Source organism: Podarcis bocagei, assembly GCF_964188305.1.
Source record: "Podarcis bocagei genome assembly, chromosome: 9".
Lineage (NCBI taxonomy): Eukaryota > Metazoa > Chordata > Lepidosauria > Squamata > Lacertidae > Podarcis > Podarcis bocagei.
Genome location: NC_138134.1, coordinates 24403802 through 24428245, shown reverse-complemented (window position 1 = coordinate 24428245; position 24444 = coordinate 24403802). Strand labels below are relative to the sequence as shown.

Below are 24444 nucleotides of genomic sequence, written 5' to 3'. Positions count from 1 at the left end.
ATCCTTATGTATTAAGTCGAGAAGTTCTGGCCAGGCATTTACAGCAGCAACACTAAATCATTTTAAAAGAATAATGATTTTGTCTCCAAAGGTTGAGCTGCGAGACAGTGAGATTGAGCGTTTAGGCCTGGCACTGGATGGCGGTCGCTCTCATGATGTCATATCTTTGGAAGCCAGAAGCAGAAGTAATGAAAAAATTATTGCTCACTTAAATTTACAGGTAACATGTTTGAGCCTCTTTCACTTAGAAACCTTTGTAAGATTCCTCAGCTCCCGATAAAGCTTTAGTGAAGTGCTGCAACTCCAAAAACACCTGAATTGACTCCATAACTGTGATCAGAGATGTCACGTCCCATTTTACTGGCTGTATCCTACACCTACTCATAAGTTAGTTTATTCCTTTTGTGGTCATTGTGTTCCAGCCGATTAACTTAGCAATGATAATATGGCTGAAAATTTTTGGAGGCTGTTTCCTCCAAATGTTTGGGAACCAAATTCATGACTTGGCTATTCAGCTAATTAAAATATCCACAGATCTCAAATGTTTCTTATGTTCTAAGAACATAAAGTACTACAGCTAATAATGGAAAGTTATTTGAGAACTAATTGCTATCTTTTGTTTGCCTGTAGTTGTGCTTCTACTGTTTTATTAACTTGAAACATTTTGTATGTTGTGGATGTGTTTCAGATTGAATTTCTGCAGCAAACAAACAAAGAGCTTGAAATGCGCATACAAGATCTTCTGGACAGTAAGCAAAATGTCACTAGTGAAGTGGCTCATTTAAGCAATAAAAATGAAGAACTGTGCCAAGAATTGAGTGAAATAGATCAGTTGGCACAACAGTTGGAAAGGCACAAAGAAATTGTGCTTGAGACTGCAGATAAAGAAATTGGACAGGCTAAGGTAAGGGAATTTTGTAACTTGGTAGAACATCAAGAAAATGTCTCAACTCCCAATGAAAGGTTTCAGGAGTTGCATCTGCTTTTAAAAGTACACACATTTGCCCTTGTATTTTAAATTTCATAAAGTGTAGTGCAGAAGAGGATTTGCAGACCAGCAACATCTGGAGAGCCATAACTTCCATATCCTTGCTTTAATGTATGGATTTTGATATTTTGTTGTATTTGCAATGCTTGTAACAGGCCCCTGTGTACATTATAATGGAATGAGGTCTGTTTTGTAGTTGGCTAAGGAACTGTAGAACTGAGTAACCATATGCTATAAGAAGGATTAGTTTAACCTCCAAAAGGGCCTTTGGGATGTCAGATGAGCGTTTTGGTATTTTCTTTCCTACTAAGGACAGCTGTTACACTGTGGACATGCTGCACATTTGCTAGAGAACTTCTCTTTAGTCTGCTGGGTTCCCTTATTCTGCAGAAGGGATCTGGAGACCTTTCTGTAGATTTGCTCACATAGATCTTTTCCTAGTCATTTGCTATCCCTGTAGCCACCAGACACCTCCGATGTCATTCAACTGCTCCCCAGTTCCATTAAATTTTCTGCTGCACTCCAGGTCTCTTTGTCCCATAGAGGCTTCAAAATATGTGCTATTTACAGTAATTTCTGGGTTTCTCTGCTCCTTGTATTCCCATCTGACAAGTAAATAGAATTTTTATTATTTATTTATTTATTTATTTATTTACCACCCTATACCCGCAGATGATGGTAGTTCAACTGCAAAGTTTTTTTGCTACAGTTTATAGGAATAATACAAATAGCATTTATATAACATTTTCAAGCATTTGATGCATTTAACATGTATTGTTTTGTTGTAAACCATACAACAGCCATGTAAGGTAGGTCAGATTCTCCTATATTACAGATAGAGTCTGAGGCTGAGAGGGAGTAGCTTGCTTGAGGCCATCTACAGAGCTCAGATGTAGACTAGATTTCAATTTACTAACTTTGTAGCTTGGCCTTGTATGTACTCTGCTACATTAGCTCATTGATGATGCACATAAATCTACCGTATTTTTCGCTCCATAGGATGCACTTTTTCCCTCCTAAAAAGTAAGGGGAAAAGTCTGTGCGTCTTATGGAGCGAATGTGTGTTCCCTGGAGCCAAATCGCTGTTGTCCTGTGCTCCTGGGCTGCTCTTTGGGGGTGGGGGGAGGAGCCACGCGGCTCTACCGGCAGCCTCTGCTTTCCCCTGAAGTCCCGACAAGGTTTGCAAGGTTTGCAAGCAGAGGGAAGATTGTGTGCTGCTGGGGTTCTTTTTGGGGGTGGGGGTGGGGAGCTACACTGCTCTGCCTACAGACTTTGCTTTCCCCTGAAGTCCGGACAAGGTTTGTAAGCAGAGGGAAGGCTGTGTGCTCCTGGGGTGGAGGGTGGGGGTGGGGAGCAGCAAATTGCTGTCTCTCAGTGCCTCCTAATTCAACTGCAAAGGATTGCCTAACTGGATTCTGGGCTCCATTTGAAGTTTAAAAATAGTAAGTTTGGGGATTTCTTCAAGTAGCAGTTTTGGGGAAATAGTCATAAATACATGCAAAGCATCTCTACAAACCAGTAATAGTAATTTCAGCTAAAACTAAGCAGGTATCTGGCTCAGGAACAGTTTAAGCTGCACAGCTATAACCAGACATCCTGTGTGTGTGGACCATGTTCCTAGTAGCTAATCTTTACTGCTGAAAAGAGGCTCTGATATTCCACTCCAACTCTATAATTCATTATACAAATTCTTACAAGTACAGTCCACTTATACTAAACCAAAAACATTGTGTTCTCTTGGTATTGAATGGAAGCTATTTATCTGCCCTCTTTTCCTCCTCTGTTCTTTGCTCAGTCACTCCATTTTGAATCTTCCTTTCAAAACAACCATGCCTGTTTTGAGAAAACTTCAGAGATTTAGGAACTGGAGCACAATCATTTGATCTTTAGCTTCACAGTATTTTAATATTCTTTTGGAAGCCGCCCAGAGTGGCTGGGGAGGCCCAGCCAGATGGGCGGGGTATAAATAAATTATTATTATTATTATTATTATTATTATTATTATTATTATTATTATTATTATTATTATCATCATCATCATCATCATCATCATCATCATCATCATCATCTTTTTGCTGTTCCTCCATACTCCAAGCACTTCTCATTTGCACAGCCCTGGTTTCTCTCCCTGACTATTAATATTCTTGATTAATAACAGTAAAATGCTCAAATTTTAGTTTTTGTGACTGCTGCCAATACTGACTTCCCAGTGATAATGAAAACAGCTACATTATAATGGAATGTGTCCTTTTTCCATTCTCATCATTATATACCATGGCTCGCTTTAAAGCAGCAAAGTGGACAGGAGCCACACACTTTGCTGTTTTAAATAGTTTAGTACAAAATTTGAGTCAGATTTTTTTTCTTGTTTTCCTGCTCTAAAAACTTGGTGCGTCTTTTGGTCAGGAGCGTCCTATGGAGCGAAAAATACGGTACATAACATTTTGCAGACAGTTTTGTACATCCCTGCTCTTTTTCTGTAAATTATGTGAATGAAAGTTATAGATATAATAGATATTAGATACCATGTGGACTTACTTGATATATTTTATGTTTAAACAGGAACATGACCTTAAAAATATGAAAAGATTTTTTTTTTTACTTCTGTGTAAAAGAAGTGCATCTGTGTAATATGGTGGCATATTTATAAAGACTCTTCACGTTTATAAACATTTTATCATTTATGATTTACAGGAAGAGATTAAAAAAACATACACTGAAATCCAAGATCGTGAAGAGACAATAGCGAAGCTTAAATCAGTAAGTAACAATTTTAAAGTGGAATAAGTTTATTTAACTCAATGCATTTTTAATACTTGGATATTTAGGCTGAATATAATGTGTGTGCTAAAGACATCTGTTTAACAAAACAAGAAAGGAAAGCATTAGTAGCAGCAGTATTTTGATAGCTGTGCTGCTTTTCTACTTCTTGACAAACAGCTGATAATGCACAAGTTCTAGAGAAGAAAAGAGAAAATAAGTGATATCCTTTATTGGACATGTTTTGGTAGAACAGTATTCTTGTTTTCAGATTAGATTAAACTCTACTGCAAACAGAACAAAAAACTAACTACTGTGTCTTGAAAGCCACACTTATATTAAAGAGAGTTTGCACAATCCAGTCAGTTAAGCATGTTAAGTCACATGATTTCAACAGGAAACAAGTAGATTTTGAGAAAGCAATTCTCTGCTTTTCCCAAACCTGGAATTTTAAAAGTACATTGTTTGCACTTTCCCATTACTGGAGACATTCTTTCATTATGCCGCATTTTGCTATTACAACTTGTCTGGAAGATGACTAGAATTTAGATTTAAGCATCATGTATAAGTAGAAAGACCTATGTCAATGAAATATTGTTTTACAAACTCTATATTTACTGTACTATCCTATTTTGAAAATGTGTAATTTGACTTTAGGAGTTATCTACATATCGGCGAGAAAAAGACAGGCTGACCGAAGAACTCTATGGAAAAACTGATGAAAAACAAAATCTTGAAGTGTTGTTAAACCAGGTTCAACTAGAGAACCATAGACTGGCCAAAAAACTTGAAAACCTTGAAATAATAGGTATGTGTTTTAAGAGATCTGGTGGATCATGTTGTACCCAAGACAATCCACAGCATAGTACCTGCACCTACCAAGCATCTACCAAGATGTTCCCTGGGTCACCGACAGCTCACTACTTGAGAGTTGCTCAGGCCCCTATCCACCCCATTGCTGCCACAGCAACAATGTGGCCCAATTGGAAGTCTTCCTGCAGACTCCAACCGAACAGGGGGGAAAAACAGGCAGGGCAAAAGCTGGGATATCCACAAGTGATGTCGTGGAAGGCAATGTGCCTTATGGAGAACTCTTTTCTATTGTTCTGAAGTTTTGCTTTTCTTTGGGATTTTACTTTTGCCTCTGCTCCCCTTTACTTTTGCTGTTCGTTTGTTCCCTCTCGGCCTTATCCTCGGTGGGGGGCTCTGATGGTGATGAAGGAAGTAGCAGTGCGGGGAAGGGGCCTAGAGGAACGGAGTGACAAAGTTAGGGGTCGGGAGAGGCAGGAAACAGTTTCCCTTCTGTGAAATGGGTGTCTTGTGCTAGGCTCACCACCACTGCAGCCATTCTGTTGTAGTGCCTATGAGAATTGTTCAGAAAGGTTGGGGACCACTGTGATAGCTTGTATTCAAATGCTGGGGGAAATACACTGAAGATAGCAGAACTTTTAACATGTACAACTTACTTCGCTGGTGAGTTACCTACACATTTTTTGAACCAGAATTTGCCTGGTGAGCCCAATTTTTCTTTTCCTTTCTTCATCATATAGGGTAAAACCTGTTTCCTTGGTATTATCCACTCTTAAAAGATTGGACTTAAAAGATTGGACTGCCTCTTAAGATAGTAATTTTTAAAATGCATTCTTCCTCCTTTAGTCCATATTTTCTTGAGGATGGATGAATGCAGTTCTGTCTGACTTTGCTCCTTCTAGCATCTTCGTTGTATATCTTCAACCATGTGCTGGTTTTCTTTAAATTGACCACCTCTGGTATATGCTAACTTCATTCATGCTTGTTGGTTATTTTCTCATGCAGATCGGGAGCTTGTTGTAGAACTTGAGAAAATGAGATTAGAAGGCGGTATAGCACTTGGGGACAAATCACCTTCTCGTCTGGATGCATTTGTAAAAACTATAGAAGAAGACAGGGACTACTATAAGCGTGAGCTAGAGTGTCTCCAAAAGATAATTAAACAAAGATCTAGCCCATTACGCAAGTCACCAGAAAAGGTAATAATTTTTTTGTTAAATACATTATAATGCCTAGTAACCTTTTTCATATGGTGCCCCAGTTTACAACTGCCGTACTACTCAGATGTGACTGCCAGTAGTAAGGAGGAGGCATTTCTCAAGTAGTCAGACTGGCTAACTGAATTCATACTGTTTTAGTAAGGGAAAACAATGTTTTCCAATAGAAGTGCAAGGTTTAATACTTGTATGCCAGTGGATTTGCTGCAGACCCCAGCAGCTTTTCAAAATATTTGTAAAACTTTTTAGCAAACCTGAACCACTTCATATTCAATGTATTCTTCAGAGAACATGGGGTCCCTTAACTGTTTGTGTTTCATTTCCCCCCTTGACTCCTGTTTTTCAATTTTTAAAAAAAGTTTGCATTACAAAGCTATCTGTCTAGTTTACCAATGTGAATGGAAAAGAGAAACTGTTGAACACCTTCATTAACTGGGATCCATTCTATTCCCAGAAAATTCTCAGAATATGGTATAGAAAATTGCATATTTGAAATGCTGTTTTTCCCCTGTTTAGACCACTTCAGAAATCCTGGAATAGGGACGCGGGTGGCGCTGTGGGTTAAACCACAGAGCCTAGGACTTGCCAATCAGAAGGTTGGCGGTTCGAATCCCCGCGACGGGGTGAGCTCCCGTTGCTTGGTCCCAGCTCCTGCCAACCTAGCAGTTTGAAAGCACATCACAGTGCAAGTAGATAAATAGGTACCGCTCTAGCGGGAAGGTAAACGGCGTTACCATGCGCTGCTATAGTTTGCCAGAAGCGGCTTAGTCATGCTGGCCACATGACCCGGAAGCTGTACGCCGGCTCCCTTGGCCAATAAAGTGAGATGAGCGCCGCAACCCCAGAGTTGGTCACGACTGGACCTAATGGTCAGGGGTCCCTTTACCTTTACCTTACCCTGCTTTGTAATAATTTCCCCCCTCTACATTCATCTGTTTGCTAAAACAAAGCAAATAGCTCCCAAACATTGCAAAGTGTTTCTGTGCAGTTGGACTTCAGGAATGAACTTTGCCATCAGGTGTAAATCCAGCTTGGAGCATGTTTATACTTATAGTGCAAATTTGTGACAATGCTTTCTGATTTGCCTTCTTGAAAGTCCCTATTAGGCCACTGGGGATATATCTTATATTATTTACTATGAGTGCAATATTTCACCTAAGCATTTTGTTTGTTTGTTTGCTTGTTTTTGTTTTACTTTCTCTTCTGCTGTATCTTTCATGGCTTCCAGAGAGCCCAATGAAGAATTTAAGTAAACATTGTATCTCAGTAGATTTGGTGCTTGAGCTGTGTTTTTGAAACGTAGTGTCAATACAGTGTATTTTTATGTTAAACAAGTTAGTTTTAAATCAAATCAATTTTACTTCCTGCTGGGTCTTTAAAGGTATCTGTTGGGCTTTAATAGCAATTTGATACTGTCCAAAAATTGGAGCGTTAGGGTTAAATATGAGGCAGTACAGTATGATGATATTACTATTCATATTTACTCAGAAGTACATTCCACTTAATTCAGTAAGATTCTTTTCCTTAATTAAACATGCATAGGACTACAGCCTAAAATGCATATGTTCCTCATGCCCAGGGCTCACATAGACCCACTCTTCTAATGCTAAGCTGTTTATGAAGCCTGGAATGATCGTCTGAACTCAGCCATAGTTTGAGGTATAATCCTGTCATCAGACATATCTGTCTTAATTACTTCAGTATAATTAAAGTAATTTAACCCAGTATTTCAGCGCTGATTATTTACATCAGTAGCACCTGTCAGTAACAGTACAGTATCTGTGCCGGGTAACTAGTAATATAGTTTTTAATGTGTGATTTTCCTCCCCCCCCCCCCCTTATTTTTTTGACAGAATGGTGATCTAAGATTGGTCACCCGAGAAAGAGATGAGCTACAGTCTATGCTAGAAAGATTTGAAAAGCACATGATAGAAATTCAATCTAATGTCAAACTCTTAACTGCAGAAAGAGACAAACTAAGCATTCTTTATGAACGGGTAAGTCCAAATTAATAGGTGGGGCCACTGACATAACATGTATAATGGAGCCGAGATTTGCAGGAGCAAGAAGGAAGCAACATATAATCATAGAAATACTCTTCAAAAGAGAATTAGACAAAATCGTGGTGGCTAAGGCTATTAGTGGCTACTAACCAGGATGACTATGTTCTGCCTCCATAGTCAGAGGCAGGAGGCTTCTGAATACGTCTTGGAAACTGCAGGAGGGGAGAGTGCTTTTGTCCTCAGGTCCTGCTTGCAGGTTTCCCACATGCATCTGGTTCACCACTGTGAGAATAGGATGCAGCAATTGCTGCAGAGCCAGGCTTAGACATGGAAGTAACAGAAAGAGGAATGAATGCAGATTAAAGGACAGGTAATAGATTTATGCTGTTGAGACAATGTCTTAACCTGCACCAGATGCATAGCTATCATTGAACTGGGTAAGAATGGCCTCTGGTTGGGCAGGTGGCATGGTACAAGTCAGTGCTGGGCCAAAGTCCTCATATACTTGGCAGCGTTTTATTTGTTCTCCATCTTTTTTCTTTCACCCACCATCTTACGCCTTTCTTTCCTCCATGCATGATCTGATAGCTTGCATATATATATTCATTTTATTGATACACTTAAAAAACGTTTATTTTTTTTCCTTTTTAAGTCTCAAGATGAGTTAAACCGTCTACGGAGAGAAACAAAAACTTCTTTTATGACACAAAGTTACGCAGAAGAGGAGCGGAACATTGCAATGTCCGATTTCAGAAGAGTGGTGGCAGAGAAAGAAGGACTAAGAGAGAAGTTAAAGGTCATCATTTTACAAATAATGCTTTTTTGTAATGTTTCGAGCTTGCGATAACTTTGTGCTACTTTGTTACCTCACAAAAGTCGCTACTCCCCATGGATGGCGCAATTAAGCAGGGCAGTCAATTCACTGATTTCAGCCAAAGCCATTCAAAAATTTCTAAGACACATTTTTATCTTGTGAACTGCCTTGGGATCTTGTGATAAAGGGTGGTATATAAATAATAATAATAATAATAATAATAATAATAATAATAATAATAATTATTATTATTATTATTATTATTATTTGGAGCGTCAGTTTTTTTTTGGGGGGGGGGAAACCATGCTACAGATGAAGTCAATAAGCTGCTATCTTGCACATAATACTTCTAGTGTTCTGGACCCATATATATATAGTGTTCTGGACCCATATATGCAGTGCTTTTTTCTGGGGGGATGCAGGGGTACGCATACCCCTAAACATTTTGTGAATCTTTGTACTTTTGTCCATTTACTGTATTTATTTCTCCCAACTTGAACTATAAAATGGTGATTTTCTTGAGTCAAAATGAGAGCACCCCTAAACATTTTTTAAGGGGGGGGGGAGCGCTGCTTCTATTGTTGTTAATATTAACATTGTGTGAGTATCCATGTGAGCTGCTATGGAACCAGCAGCAGAGTCATCAGGAGCAGAGGAGAGGCTTCAACAACTGACACCCAGACTCTGCTCCCAAGGAATTCTTTATCAGTCGAACCTGCAGGAAACAAATGGAGGCAGGGCAGAGCCAGTCAAAAGCAGCAGCAGCTCGAAAGTGATGTCCTGCCCCCCCCCCTTTTGGAGAAAAGAGCCCCCTTGTCTCCAATGACACACAGAATGATGCATAGAGTGGAGCAGAGATTAGAGATGCCTAGATGCAGTTTGAGGCTGCTTGGGAAACATCCAGCAGAGGGGGAGCTTTAGAGGAGGTTGAAGGTGGGGACATTCAGTCCTGGCAGCTGCTCTATAGGGGCAGGACTTGCTGGGAAGTGTTGCTGAGTTGTATACCATTTCTTTAAATAAAGAGTTAACTTCTCTGATAAACTCTGCTTCTTGCTTGCTGTCATGATTTTTGACTCCAGCCCTGACATAAACCCATGCCTTCTGTGTCTGTTCTTCCTGCCTCACCTTTCCACATAGCACATATATTAGCCAAGTTCAGTGTTCTAAAGGCATAGAGAGTAGGTGCAGTTTTCTTTATGTCTCCTAATTCCCATGCTCCCTAGACGATCAGATGCTCAAAGGTTAATCAGACAATTAAACAATGCCCTCTGATGAGTTGTTTTTCTTTGTTTCATAAGGTCCATCAGGATGAAAAATCAAAGTTAGAACAGGAAATATCAGACTTGGAAAACACTGTTCACAGAGTAAGTGATTTAAATACTTGCTGGCATCAGAATTTATTAATGCGTAGTGATGGAATGTCATTGTTTGTGTGTTGACTATTCAAATTATGATTGAGACCATGGCTTTTGTCCGTTTACTTCTCACAATCATTTGCAAGACCAGGTTTTCGATAGACATCGTATGAACTTTTAGCAATTCCTTTTCAATTTCCTTTTCCTGATGGCAGCTCCATTATTGTGAGCTTTACTGCCGGTACATTGCGCCTTAACAACTAAAAGATTTTGGTGGAGTTCACTAATGAGGGGGTGCTTATCAAATTTGCAGATGGCACCAAACTAGGAGGGGTAGTTTATACCTCAGAAGATTGAATCAGGATTCAAGATTACCTTAACAGACTGGAGAACTGGGCCTAAACTAAAAAACTAAAACAGTTTACCTTAGAGGGTGATGGACTCTCTTTCATTAGTTTTTAATCAGAGGTTGGATGGCCACATTGTCAGGGATCTTTTAGCTGTGATTTCTGCGCTGAAGGGGGTTGGACAAGGTTACCCTTGCGGTCCCTTCCAACACTATGATTCTAAGGAGCTTAAGATTACAGCTGTAGTTTTGCAGTTTTTATTGAATTTGAGTGAACTGGTCTTTATTAGGATTTTGCTTAGCTTTTTAAATACTTAATTTTTTTTCTCAAGAAAAATGCTGCTCTTAGCAGATTCAGAAAATAATATTTGTGTGTTGTTTTCTGCTGCAGTTGGAGACTGAACATCTTGATCAAGTAACTACTATTTCATTGTTAAAAAACAAAATAGTCTGCTTAGAAGATGAATCAAATATTAAGTCTCATCAGCTGTCTCAGTTGTCTGAAGATGCTTCACAATTTAAAACAGAAATAAACTCCCTTCAGTAAGTTCAGCCATTTATTTAGTATCTTATTGGTGCCTTGCTCAAATCTATTAATTTATGTCATTTTACAGGAAATATTTGCATCAATTTTCAGACCTTAAATAGAGATGCAGGCTCCATAATTGCCTGAAAGTCATATTGGAAGCTGTGTTCCTTAATTCAAAATAATATGTGGACATTCCAGTTGCTTAGTAATGATGGAAAGGAACACTGAATATGCTTGAAGACAATTTAGTATTACTTAACACATCCTAGGGTTCAGTCCAGTTATTTCATTAAGCAAGAGGCTTCGGCTGTGCTTTGGTTCGAATTAAGCCCCAAATTGTGTCAGTGCCCCAATTTCAGGAGATAAAAGATTGGATTCCTTAAAAGTATAATGTTCAGTGTCTCTGCATTTCTAGCTGATATATCCTGATGCATGGTTTTAGTTTTCTGAGGCTGTTTTTTAAAAGCTTTAAAAGGTACAGCTACTAATTGCTGTTTTTGTAAGCTCATTCGAAAGTGTCATTCCCTTTGCTGCATAATTCTGTGCTTTGCAGTGTTTTCAGGTTGTGCTTATCATATTCTAACTTATTTACATTTAAAAACCTGCACCTGTTTCCCCCCTCCCTCCAAAATGGATATCAATTCTGCAGACTACTAAATGAACAGATACAAAAATCTTTAGATGAAGTGCAGCATCAGTTGGCTCTTAAAGATGATGAACTTCATTTGGCTCAAGAAGAAATTTTATTGCTAGAAGAAAAAACAGGTGAATGCTGTTTTATTTCTTAGAGTGAAAAATTTACGGCTTAACTACTTAATCTGAAAAGTCAAGAGATTGAGACTAGTTTAACTCTTGGCACAGAACATTGTTCTGTGAGGGGGTCAGAGATATTGTTGGGTGAGGGGGGTCAGAGATAAGGCGGCAGGTGGAAGGAGAAGTTCCATTACATGAGTGAATGTCTGCTCACACAACATTAGCTGTCATCTTTAAGCTCTATATCAATAGATCCCTAAAGTTTTTGCCCCATGGACTGCTTGAAAAGTTCCATTACATGAGTGAATGTCTGCTCACACAACATTAGCTGTCATCTTTAAGCTCTACATCAATAGATCCCTAAACGTTTTGCCCCATGGACTGCTTGAAAATTGCTAGGAGTCTTTGCTAACTGCTTAATTATTTTTCTGCCTTTTGTATCAATTGTAATGTGCTGTTCTAGATTCCGTATAGTTTTTTCAATGCATTTTATTGCTGCTTTTATTTCTCATAAATTAAATTTTATTGTTTTCCATAGATTCCTATTGTAGTACAATAAAATACAAAATAAGATATAAAAGAAGCAATTAAAATACAATTGAAATAAATGTGACTTTTCATTGCAATGAACATACTGTTTCCCATCTTCAACCACAAATCCACAGACATGCTGAAGCCCCCCTGAATGTAGTCTGGAGACCACATTTTGGGAGCCCCTGCTCTTCATAATTCAAACAGTATTTATTTATTTTCAGGTAAATTCAGTAATAAGCACCATGCACAGGATGAGACCATCAGTGTGCTCAGAAGTACAATTAATGTCTTGGCTAAGGAAAAAGACAGCCTCCAGGAAAGTGTAGATGAAAAGACAGAAAGAGTTGCTTATCTAGATGACAATTTAGCCAATAAGGTATGTACACGGGGCATGAAATAGACACATCAGGGGGACACATGGGCTGGAGTTGGGAGGAGGGGGCCTATTGTACTACTATTGTACTCTGCTTACCTGACTTTTGATCCAGGTCAGGACTTGTAAGTCTTGAATGGTGCATACTGATAAAAGACAACAAAAGAATTATGAACTGAAGAAAATTAGTAACTGTCAATAGCTTCCTTAAAACATAATAAAAAATCAAACTGTACATTAAAGATTAAAAAAAATGAGTATGGGGAAAAATTGTTTATAGTCTTAAGTTTCAGCAGTCACCAAAACCAGCAGCCCTATAAGTACTTCTGAAGAGATCACAATCTAATGCATACAAAGAAGCTTGAATTAATAGATGAGTATTTAGTAATAAAAATTATAAAATGAAACTGCTGCCGAGATCTTTTCAGCTTTACCTTCTCCGCGTATTTCTTTCCTCCCTTCTCCCCCAGCTTTCTGACTGCTGGCATGAAGCAGTAGGAGCAGAAATGCTGACACATGCCCCATATGCTCCCTTACTGCTTTCATTTTAGGCAGGAGAGAGTAGGGGAAAGGAAAAGCACTTTGAAGTAAATGTGAAAAGGGGAAGGGTTGTGCAACAGTTTTTCCACCTCTGCTCTCCAGTTTCTCTGTGCCTTACTGTCAGAATCATGTGCTGTCAGCATTGTGAAAAGAAACTATGAACTTAGGATGGTTACAAGAGGCCACATTTTTTTCCTGGGAAGGTATGTGGTATATCAGTAACCTCACACTTCAGTCCCTTCAGGCCATAAGTAGTGATGGCCAAAAGAAAAATGGAGTCCAAAGGAAAATAAATAAATAAATGCAAATGAATATTGAATATCATTGGCCATTAGTAAGCTGAAGGTACCCAATTTTTTTCGCTTCAGCTACTCTTAAATATTAAACTACAAGAGACTGCTAGTGAATGACTGGTAACAGTACTGTATTATGCTGTATATTTGTATTTCACTTGTTGATCATACCTATTAGTGCGGTTGATGTGAATTATGTAAAACCAATAATCTTTGCCATCATGTTTCTTTCTATAGGAAAAAACTATCCTCAATTTGCGACAAACTCTTACTCAGTTAGAGTCGTCCTTAGAGTAAGTAATAGTAATGAAAATTATTACTTTTGACTCTGCAATTTCATCTTATAGCAATCAAAGTATTTTAATAAGCTAATATACTTATAATTGAACCTTTGTACGTGAAGAAGATGGTTCCTCTGAAGCAGGCTAAAATATGGCCATTTGGGGGAGGGGGGAAACCTAAGGCAATTACAATTATCCTAATTCAGCACTTACAAATGTACTTTAAATTCTGTGCACCTTACATAAGAATCGGTGGAGGGCTGTTTTTTTGCTCAGGAGCATGCCAAAATATTTCCAAGGAGGAAAATGTAATGTTCCCTGATCTTTTCCACAGCCAACCAATGATAATAATTGATGGTGCCTTGCCAATACTCAAATGCTACGAAGGAATTCAGTATAGCAACTGAGTATTTGCAGGGTAAGTAGAAGAACAGCAAACTAATATTATGCAAAGCAAACTGCAGTTTGAACATCTGGGCCAAGTCTTGGCTTACTAGATGGTTAAAACAAACTATAACTTGGTGGTACAAATTATTATTATTATTATGTGGCCCATGTTACCAATCATAGTGCTGTGCCACAATTTCAGACATAATGCTTGGCGATCAAGTTGCTAATAAAGAAACTGCAAAGATGGAATTGTACAATAATGTTATCATTACTATCTAATGCAAAGTTAAAAACACTTGAGATGATTCATCTTAGTTACTGGAATGTAGTTGTTACATAGATTTATATAATGCAAAAAGATAAATTCTGTTTAAGGTTTTCCAAATCCCCCATTTGCTAGCCAATTAAAGGATGCCTTAAGCGGTAAAGACCGAGAACTAGCCAGCGTCCGTCGCCAGATCGAGGCAGCACATTCTGAGCTTGGTGAAGTCAGCAGGGTGAAAGAAATGGCCTTGAAAGAGAACAGAAGATTACAGGATGATCTATCCACAATGGCCAGAGAAAATCAGGTACAATAGTTCATAATAATACATATCACAATTGCTTTAAATAATGTTTGGGTACCTGAAATTACATTTTATGTGATTTGTAGCTCTTGGATAATTTTAACTGGTGTGTTTGTTAAGAGTGGCAGCATTACATTCAATCTATATTTTTTTACTTTAGGGGGTGCTGATTTAAACGTGTCCAGATTTTCTATCCTGGAACTGTATTTCTTTACATGTTTTCTTCGGATTACATTTAGCCGTAAAAAGTGTAAGATTTTAAAATAGCCATCAAGTGATTGTTCAAACAACATTAAGTTAGAATCTAGCCATTATTGGGCAAGTTCTCCCTTTAGGGTAGTTAATTTTTGTCTGGGCTTTTTTCATTTCAGACTGCAGATGGGGGACTTGCATGATAGAATGCTCCTTTATTTAAAATCAAAACATAGAAAACTAGTGTTTCCCTGATCTCTTATGTATAGGGAATTTCTTTTCTATGCAGAAGTACATATACACCTGAAGCCTGAAGTCTGGTACAGCTCAGGCACAGGGTTACCAAATGAGAGCTAGCCTTCTTTTATTTGCATGTAATATTATATGTAATGGTTTATCATCTAAATAGGCAATCTCATCTGAACTGGAAGCAGCATTGCGTGATAAAGAAGAAATGAAAATTAGAGTTCATAATTACATAACAGAAGTCTCCAGGTTTGAAAGTTTAATGGCCTCAAAGGTGAGGAAGTGCATTTGGAAGTTCCCATGAATATTTTATTAATCAGGTGTATCATGTTTTAAAAGTTAAGATCAGGCATGGCCTAGCATCAACCCACAAGCGGAGTGCTGCAGAGGTGGAGATGGCTGGAAACTATTAAAACTAAACATGAAATAAACATTCAGCTTATACATTCCAAAAGTGACAATTTGGCTTCAGGTACAGATTTCGATATTAATACTGTTTGATATAGCCTAACAGTTGTACTGCCAGCACAATGCCTGCATTCAAACATAATGCTAAACTAGGGGTCTCTAATCTTTTTGGGCCCATCAGCACACTTGCAAACCAGAGCAACTGCTGTGGACACCACACATACACACACACCAACCAAGCACTCACTGCAGCCTCTTTTATTGGCTACAACAGAAGTTGCAAGCCGGGTAGAGCTTTTGCATTTAGAAGCTGCATCTCAAGACCTGACTAGGCAGGCAATACAGCAGGATATTAGGTTTTGTAGCTAGGGACTTCCTGCTTTCTTTCAGCAGTTGACATGCACACTACAGTCGAACCTCTACTTACCACCGCCTCTTCTTACTGTCGTTCCAAGCCGCGACCACGGCAAACCTGGAAGTAACTGGTGGGTTTGCCGCTGTTCATGCACATGCACAGAAGCGGGCAATCACCGCCCGCGCACAACAGCGCCTCTCCCAGCGACCCGTTTCAACCTCTGGACGGACCTCCAGAATGGATTATGGTCGCAAATAGAGGTTCCACTGTACTGAGTATTGGAGCCCTAGCTTTCAAGCCCCGTGCAAAGGGCTGGAGTCATGCCCACTCTCAGGTTGTTAAATTGAAGCCAGTAACAGACTGCATGTGTTCAGTGTGATTGCAATTAACATAGTCCATGAAAAGCCTATCGTGTAATGTAGCACAGCATTGTTTTTAAAATTCTGTTTGTGAAAGGTACTTAAAATGATTTAAAAATCAAAATCTTATTCAGAATATCTCAAACTTGCAGATTCCTACTGCATGCAATTTGTTACTTGTAGCAAATTATTATTATTATTATTATTATTATTATTATTATTATTATTATTATTATTATTATTACCCTGCCCATTTGGCTATGTTTCCACTACCATTCTGGGTGGCTCCCAACAGAATATTACTAATAATTTAAAAAGCGATAAAACATCCATCCTTAAAAACTTCCTTAAACAGCAAAGACAAAGGATATATCCCAGAGACCTCTGAGCAACATGAGTTCTTCTGAAAGGGAATCTTTCTGTATCTCACATTTTGAATCAGCAGATAGCTTTTTATGTTCAGTTAGAGTGAGAAAGAGTTTGGGGTTTCTGTGTGTTCTGCTTTAAAGATCTATTTACACCAAACTTCCAAAATGCTTTAAAAACTTATACACATGCTGGAGCTACAGGTTTTATGTGTGCATACATTTGGATCATAGCAAAAGACCATTCCCGCCCCCCTTAATCCTTGAAAATTTATACAACAGACAAAGCATAAAATATGACACCCTTCTTATGTGTAATCATCAGAATTTGTATCAACTTGTAAAAGCAACATCCGCTTTAAATGCTTTGAGATTCTAACTCAAGGACTCAGCCTCACTGTAAACAAAGATGTGGATGTAAAAAATATGATTTATTTAAGAGGAAGGAGAGAAGTGGGAGTTGGGGTGCAAGTAAAATATGGAGAAGAGGACAAGTTCAGGGTCAAACTCTTCTACCATGCGTAGTGAAGCAATGTGATGATTTCTTGTGGGTAAAAAGCATTTGATACAGTGATTCATTGCTCAATGGTATATATTTCTGCTTTGAACTAGGAAAGAGAAAACAAGGAGCTGTTGGAAAAGTTCCAGATGCTCTATAGCCAAGCTGAAAGCTGGGAAGTAAAGGCCCATCAAGCTGAGGGGCAAAGCAGCTCTGTACGACTGGAACTCCTTTCTGTTGATACTGAGAGACGGCATCTTAGAGAGAGAGCGGAACTACTGGAAAAAGAAATTCAGGAGGTAATTACTGACACTAGCTGAACTTTATTACCTCGTCCCTTTTCCTAATGTGCTTTCTTAATCATACACCTTTGCATTAATTGGAGATTTCTGCAGAGGACAAGGTGTGTTAATTAATAATTCGTTTCAGCTCATGGGAACACTAATTTCAGAGCTATTTCTGTTCTCGCACGTTAGGGCTTATAAATGATTATAAGTGTATTTTGGAGGGGGGAAACAAGTTGGTGGGGGTTGTTTTCTTTATATTAACTCAGTGATCAAGAGAGCTTGAATTTTGGTTAGTGTGCAGTGAGACGGACTGTCGCATGCCTGCATGTAATAATAGAGTTGCATTTGTCTTTCACTTAGCATATCATTGCCCACCAAGCTTATGAATCACAGATCTCTTCAATGGCAAAAAGTATGGCCAAACTAGAGGAGAGTCTCAAACGTGAAAAAGAAGAAAAGTCTTCCATCTCTGTTGATGTGGTTTCTGTTAGAGATCTGTGTGCCAAACTGGAGTCCAGCAAAGAAAGTCTCTCACGTCAGTTAACATCCAAATCTATGGAGTTTGAGAGGGTAAGAGGAAGAACTTAGCTCTTAGCACAACACATCTAAATAAGTTCAATACAGTCATACTTCGGGTTGAAGTAGCTTCGGGAAGAATATTTTTGAGTTGCGCTCCACAGCGAGCATGTTACTTCCGGGTTTCGCCGCATGCGCAGACGCTCAAAATGATGTCACGCACACGTGCAGAAGCAGCGAAACGCGACCCACACAGACGCGCAGTTGCGTGTTACGTTTGCTTCAGGATGTGAGCGGGGCTCCAGAACGGATCCCATTCGCATCCAGAGGTACCACTGGTCAAATGTGACACTAAAATGTAAACCCAAGGATTTGAACCCTAAGATCGTTCACTTGAGAAAGTGCAAGTAAGGCAAGTTTCCCCTCCACTCCCCTGCAGCAAGCTGTGGCCCCTGAAATCCCTTTTCAGAGAGTGGAGGAAGAGCTCTTCAGAAATGGGCATGGGAGGCTACTATGGGGAGGAGGAAGTGGGAAACATTCCACGAACTTCCATGTGTTCACTTAGCTCAGATCCAAGACCAAATGAGCAATTACGCCTTCCCCTGCAGTGCCTACATCATATCCCACAGTGTTTAGGAGGACCTGCCAACATTTCACAGAGGCAAGGACACGAGTCTTCTTTTATGTGAACTTCCTCAAATTAAGAAATATTGGCTTGAATCTTAAGATAAGTTAAAAGTGAAAGACGGACCAGTTGTAGTGTTTAATCAGAGTAAGTTCAATCCCGCTTCAAACCATGGTGATGCATTCTGGTTTATACTTAACCATGGTTAAATATTCAGATACTGGCTGCATTACTGGTTAAGGTGTCTTCCCATTAAGCAAGATCTGAAGCAAAGAACAAGTCTTGGCTACATATTTCAATTAAGGGTTTGGACAGCATGTTAAGCCAAACCTTATCTTAGCCCAAAGAGGAACAAAGCAGGTGTAATAGGGAGCCAACACTTTTGTTTGGTCTTGGTAAGCTGTAATTTGATTTAATGTGACATGCAAACAAGGCCACTACTACCTAAACCTGTTGAAGGAACATAAAGTTAAGCATCTGCATAGAATTTGCCTATATGAAAGGATGCCTATGAATAAGACCTTTAATATTTAACCTGAAACTCTTAATTAGAATGAATTGTTTTTATGTTCTAGGTAATATCAGAATGTGAAGATGCAAGAGCAGAAACAGAACTGTTAAAAAAACAATTGTCCAGTGAGCGGCTTACAATACAGAACTTGGAAACACTCTTGTCTACCAGCAGGGACAAAGATTTTCAGAATCATTTGATAACCCATGAGAAAGATTCAGAAATACAGCTACTTAAGGACAAGTTAACACTCTCGGAGAGTAAATTGTATGTTTGTAAAGTTCAGAACTATTCTTACAACATTTTAAAGCTACTGTTTATAACTTCATGCAAAGATATCTGGCCTCATGAGAAACCTAGCTGTATATATAAAAAACCATTTTCACCTGATAAAATCCTAAATTTCTAGCACCATTCTGCACAAACTATATAACTTAGTTGCTGGAAACTATGCAGATGGAATAATTAAGTCTTAATTATTTTTGTCTCAGCCCTCGGTCCTCCAAGACTTGCGCCCAAAGATAATGGCATTTACTTGGAATTAAGGGTAGCATCATATGTTCTTTTAACAGTGATTTTGTAGTACTGTCTCACTGCACATCCATTCATAGGGTCAGATGTTGACTTCAGCCATGGTGAATTAAAGGAACTAGTGAAACTGCTTTAGAGACTGATTCATGTGAACATGAGTGCTAAATTCCCTCTAGATCAGGGGTGTCCAACAGGTCGATCACGGGGTGTCCCTGGAACCCCAATACCCCCAAAAAAGCTCAACAACTTTGGCTCATTCTCCCACAACAAACGCTCAACAACTTTGATGGGTTTGATCTCACTGTCAGTTTTTTTATAGTGGGAGTAAATCACAGTCTCTTGGAAGTTGGCCACCCCTGCTCTAGATGTTTGGGGTACTCAGTGCAGTCCCATGTAGCCCTGGGTTTCTGATTCAGATCCTGATTTCTCACACTTGAAATCTCAAAAGATATGGAAGGAATTAGCAGCATGAGCAAATGTTGTGAGCTGGTCTTAAGTTCCATATTGAGCTGACTCTGCCTCCAACCATAATACTTTAACTGGACTGACCTTGATAAGAATCTTCCCCAATAATAGTTACAAACTTGCAGTTGAGAAATATCTTCATTGTGTGTGTTTGCATTTGTGTGTACACATTTGTATGTCTGCGTATATGGGGTTTTTGTTGTTGTTGTTTCTTGCTCCTTGTTTAGCTGCCTTGTTGCCGCTATTTTTAAAGTTCCTATAAGATTCCATCTGTAACTGTGCAATTGTTAAGAACTTTCTTTGTTTGCAATATTTTTAGAACGAGCGTTAATAGGGAAGTTTCAATAACTCGAAATAAACTTGCACAGCTGCAGGCTGATTATGATATTGTGAAAAGGCAGCTGACAACAGAACGATTTGAAAGGTAAGTGAATTTGCTTTATAAAAGTGCCCAGTGTCACAAATCCTATGTTTTTAAGAGAAGAAATATAAAAGTACTATGTATACTATTCTGCAGAAAATATTTAATATTACAGCTGACTAAAAATCTGATTACAGAATTATGAGTGGAATCCAATATGTTCTCCTAATGCTGTTTTTCCAACACAAGTATACTTTTAAAAGACAACTGAAGGCGGCCCTGTTTTTAACGTCTGATGCTGTATTGTTTTTAATATTCAGTTGGAAGCCGCCCAGAGTGGCTGGGGAAACCTAGCCAGATGGGCGGGGTAGAAATAAATTATTATTATTATTATTATTATTACTATTATTATTATTATTATTATTATTATTATTATTATTATTATTTTATCCACTAATGGAGGAAGCGGGAAGGAAGCAGGAGAAATCTCTAGAGCAATTTTTTGGGAGTGCTAGAAGCTTCAGGGGAAGGGAGAATAAGCAAAAATCTTCCCTTCGTTAATTGACACATTCCACTGGATCAAAAGGTTCTCTGTATCGCTCCAACTTGCTTCCAATGTGGCAAAATGCATGGAGATACGCTTACAATTTCTTATTTTTACTTAACAGGGAACGTGCCATTCAAGAGATGCGTCGACATGGTCTCTCTACCACTTCGCTACGTGCCTCATCCCCGCTTAGTTCAACTTTTAAAACTTCACATTCTCCAGAAAGAACAGCTACAGTGGTAACAGAACAAGCAGACAAGTATGCCATTGAATAGATTGGGTGTTTACTTTTTTGACATGTTATTAGTTTTCATAATATGAAACGTAAAATGAAATGTCAGAACAGGTCTGCAGTTAGCATTTTTCCAAGAGTAAGTTACAGATTGACAACAGTAAACCTTTGCTCTGTGGCCCTTCCATGTGAGTGTAATTGGGGGGGGGGAGAGCTTTTGGGTAGCTAGGGTAACTAAAATTATACCAGTGCATATTATTAATAGTTTTTATTATAGTGCAGTCTGACTTGAAGTACTGAGAAACAGATTCCGCAGAAAATAATATTAAGTTATCAGGTCTTAAACGGACAGTATAGTGCCAATGTAATATAATAACTGTAATCTTTTCCTTCTCAGAGGTGTGGGCTTCAAGGATTAATCAGTTACTTTAAAAGAAGAACAGTAATAGAAGTTTTAACATGTTTGGACTCGTTGTCAACACTGACATGAACTCTACCTCCTAAACACTGTTAAATCATTTAAAACCTTGAGAAAAATGAATGTTTATAATGTGTGATCAACCATTGGAACATTCTTTTATCACACAATATTTCTTAAATATGTGGATGAGCTTTGTCTTTAGGTTACGACCAAAGTGTGCGAATTTAAATCTCATTTTCAAATGCAAGCTGTTTACTACAAAACCAAGTGAAGGCCTTTTAGGCTACCATTTATTTGCTCTTTTGTTTACACCCCACTAATTTTATATAACCTGTAAGTCCTAAATAATGTTCAATTTAACCTAGCATTGTCTATAAACCTAACAAAAATAGCAGATCAAGGATTCATCTACTTCTTTATCACTCTTCAGAGCTGAGCCTGTATTTTGAAAATCACTTGAATTTTGCTCTTATTAAAAACAATTACAATTGCTTGCATTAAGTTATCATGTTAGTAATAATGCAATATATATGCTTATCTTGGATCTGTCAACACTCTTCTTTCTTTTTTTAAAGTTCAGTGATAAAGTTTGAGGAGTTGCCACAGCTGAGCTCCAGCTTTTAATGGCGTAAAATAAGGCAGGTTAGTTTAGAAAAACTATTAGGTAAGTGAAGTAAGACTCTTATTGCAAAAAGACTGATAAACTTGAAGTTATTGTCACAATAATGTCATATTATATTAACAGGTTCTGGAATATGTTTCTTAACAGTCAACTTTATATGTGTTGACTGTGTATCATCTCTGTCCACTAACCTTTTCAGAGCATAGAAGCATACATTAAGCACAGAGCTACCTCTGCCCACAACTCGGTTCATTTTTTCTAGTTTTGTTTCATTTTAAATAAAAAAATCTTAATTATGGGACTTCCATAATATGCAAAGCTGATCTGTTTGTGTTTCAGTGTGAATAGAATTCTGGATTAAGGGTGTATCTGAATTGTCTCTTCCCAGTATATTAATCTTGTTTAACATACTTTTGCTGTAACATATGTACTTAATGGTATAATACACAGTAATAATATACTGTCTAATGTGAAGGAACTTCAGTTTTCCAAACATAATTGCAGATTGATTTAAAACTTTTCTTCAAAAGCACATATTTTCCAGTTTCCATTATAGAAACTGCTATGAAGAACAGAAAAGGAATATGACATACGACAAAAATGGAAGCCCCAAATCCTGAAGTTGGCTGTGTCTAGGTTGCTTTTAATAAAACTGTGAAAGCATATTGTTTTAATAAATAAAATATATATTAACTGGAATAATAGTCTCAGCAGAAATACTGTGTTAAAATTAAGGATGACCGTATATTGTTTTTAAGGTATTGACAGTTCATTAGTATGGTACGTTTTCATACCTTCACATCATTCACAGTGAAAGTGGTAACAGAGAACACACACACAAATTGTGGACATGTTCTTAATATGCCATGAAATGTGATCTTTTTGAACATTTCCTTTGACTTTTCAGCATCAGTACTTGATGAAAACTCAGCTGACAAGTGACTTAGGTTCAAAACTACAAAAAAAGAAGAAATCCCTTGGGAAGATATTGTAGTTTTTAATATATATATGTGTGTGTGTATTATAAAACTGAATAATTCATGAATAAGATATTTGACCAGTTCAAATGTAATAGGAAACCATGGTTTCCTGCAAGATGCATAAGCCTATTAAGCCTCAGGTTCATGTGTTCCCCTTTAACAAATGAGGTTGGAAGCATGTAACCCAACTTTGGATGTAACTGGTTTTAAAACTCTTTAATTAGTTCAAACAAACTAGACTCAGACTGGATCCCAGAGTTTAAAGAAACCTCATCATAACCATGAAAATGGAGAGAGGTGAGGGAAAACACATGAGCCCCGGTGTTCGACATGGCTGCTGCACGTTTCCTGTTGCATTTGAAATGGGCCGTTGTGAATTTCGCTGCTGAAAAAACAGCTTTTTATTCCATATACTGCCTTTTTTTATGTGAAACACCACAGTCGTGAAGGAGTGAAATGGTGGTTTCTGCCATTCTGCTTTTAAAAACTACCGTATTTTTCGCCCCATAAGACGCACTTTTTCCCCTCCAAAAATGAAGGGGAAATCGGGGTGCGTCTTATGGGGCGAATGCCTGCAAGCCTCGCGCGCCCGGCAGGAGGTCCCACCGGGTGCGCGAGGCTTGGGGCGGCAGCCTGTCGCCCGAAGCACGGGGAGCCCTCTGGAGGGCTCCCCCTGCTTCGTGCGAGTGTCTGCAAGCCTCGCGCACCCGGCAGGAGGTCCCACCGGGTGCGCGAGGCTTGGGGCGGCAGCGGACTGCTTGCGTGCACCTAGAAGCTTGGGGCGTGCTGAGGTCAGCACGCCCCAAGCTTCTGCATGCCGGCAAGCAGTCCGCTGCCGCCCCAAGCCTCCCGCACCCGGCAGGAGGTCCCGCCGGGTGCGCAAGGCTTGGGGCGGCAGCGGACTGCTTGCGCGCACCTAGAAGCTTGGGGCGTGCTGAGGTCAGCGCGCCCCAAGCTTCTGCATGCCGGCAAGCAGTCCGCTGCCGCCCCAAGCCTCCCGCACCTGGCAGGAGGTCCCGTCGGGTGCGCGAGGCTTGGGGCGGCAGCGGACTGCTTGCGCGCACCTAGAAGCTTGGGGTGTGCTGAGGTCAGCGCGCCCCAAGCTTCTGCATGCCGGCAAGCAGTCCGCTGCCGCCCCAAGCCTCGCGCACCCGGCAGGAGGTCCCGCCGGGTGCGCAAGGCTTGGGGCGGCAGCGGACTGCTTGCGCGCACCTAGAAGCTTGGGGCGTGCTGAGGTCAGCGCGCCCCAAGCTTCTGCATGCCGGCAAGCAGTCCGCTGCCGCCCCAAGCCTCCCGCACCCGGCAGGAGGTCCCGCCGGGTGCGCAAGGCTTGGGGCGGCAGCGGACTGCTTGCGCGCACCTAGAAGCTT

The 24444-nt window shown here is 39.4% G+C and overlaps 1 protein-coding gene and 1 long non-coding RNA gene across 4 annotated transcripts in view; one reads left to right on the top strand and one right to left on the bottom strand.

The window, feature by feature from the left end:
• The window catches only part of CEP135 (centrosomal protein 135), a 31381-nt gene extending 8585 nt beyond the window's left edge, over positions 1–22796 (top strand). For 2 of the 3 annotated variants that reach the window (XM_081208729.1, XM_081208727.1), the window contains exons 7-27: positions 92–220; positions 689–904; positions 3683–3748; positions 4406–4556; positions 5564–5757; positions 7629–7772; positions 8431–8574; positions 9891–9956; positions 10685–10836; positions 11472–11587; positions 12331–12485; positions 13553–13608; positions 14387–14555; positions 15154–15264; positions 17090–17275; positions 17624–17833; positions 18980–19182; positions 20231–20335; positions 20941–21078; positions 22048–22114; positions 22639–22796. In XM_081208729.1, coding sequence (XP_081064855.1) covers positions 92–220; positions 689–904; positions 3683–3748; positions 4406–4556; positions 5564–5757; positions 7629–7772; positions 8431–8574; positions 9891–9956; positions 10685–10836; positions 11472–11587; positions 12331–12485; positions 13553–13608; positions 14387–14555; positions 15154–15264; positions 17090–17275; positions 17624–17833; positions 18980–19182; positions 20231–20335; positions 20941–21078; positions 22048–22096 — 2760 coding nt within the window. In that variant the 3' untranslated portion in view covers positions 22097–22114; positions 22639–22796. The other variant, XM_081208728.1, reaches the window with a different exon arrangement.
• Positions 4563–13375, bottom strand: LOC308595195. Its single transcript, XR_014011898.1, has 4 exons — positions 12917–13375; positions 12582–12628; positions 7929–8098; positions 4563–5583 (listed from the first exon to the last, which is right to left on the bottom strand). It is a non-coding gene; the product is annotated as an uncharacterized lncRNA (long non-coding RNA).
• Positions 22797–24444: the final 1648 nt, after the last annotated feature.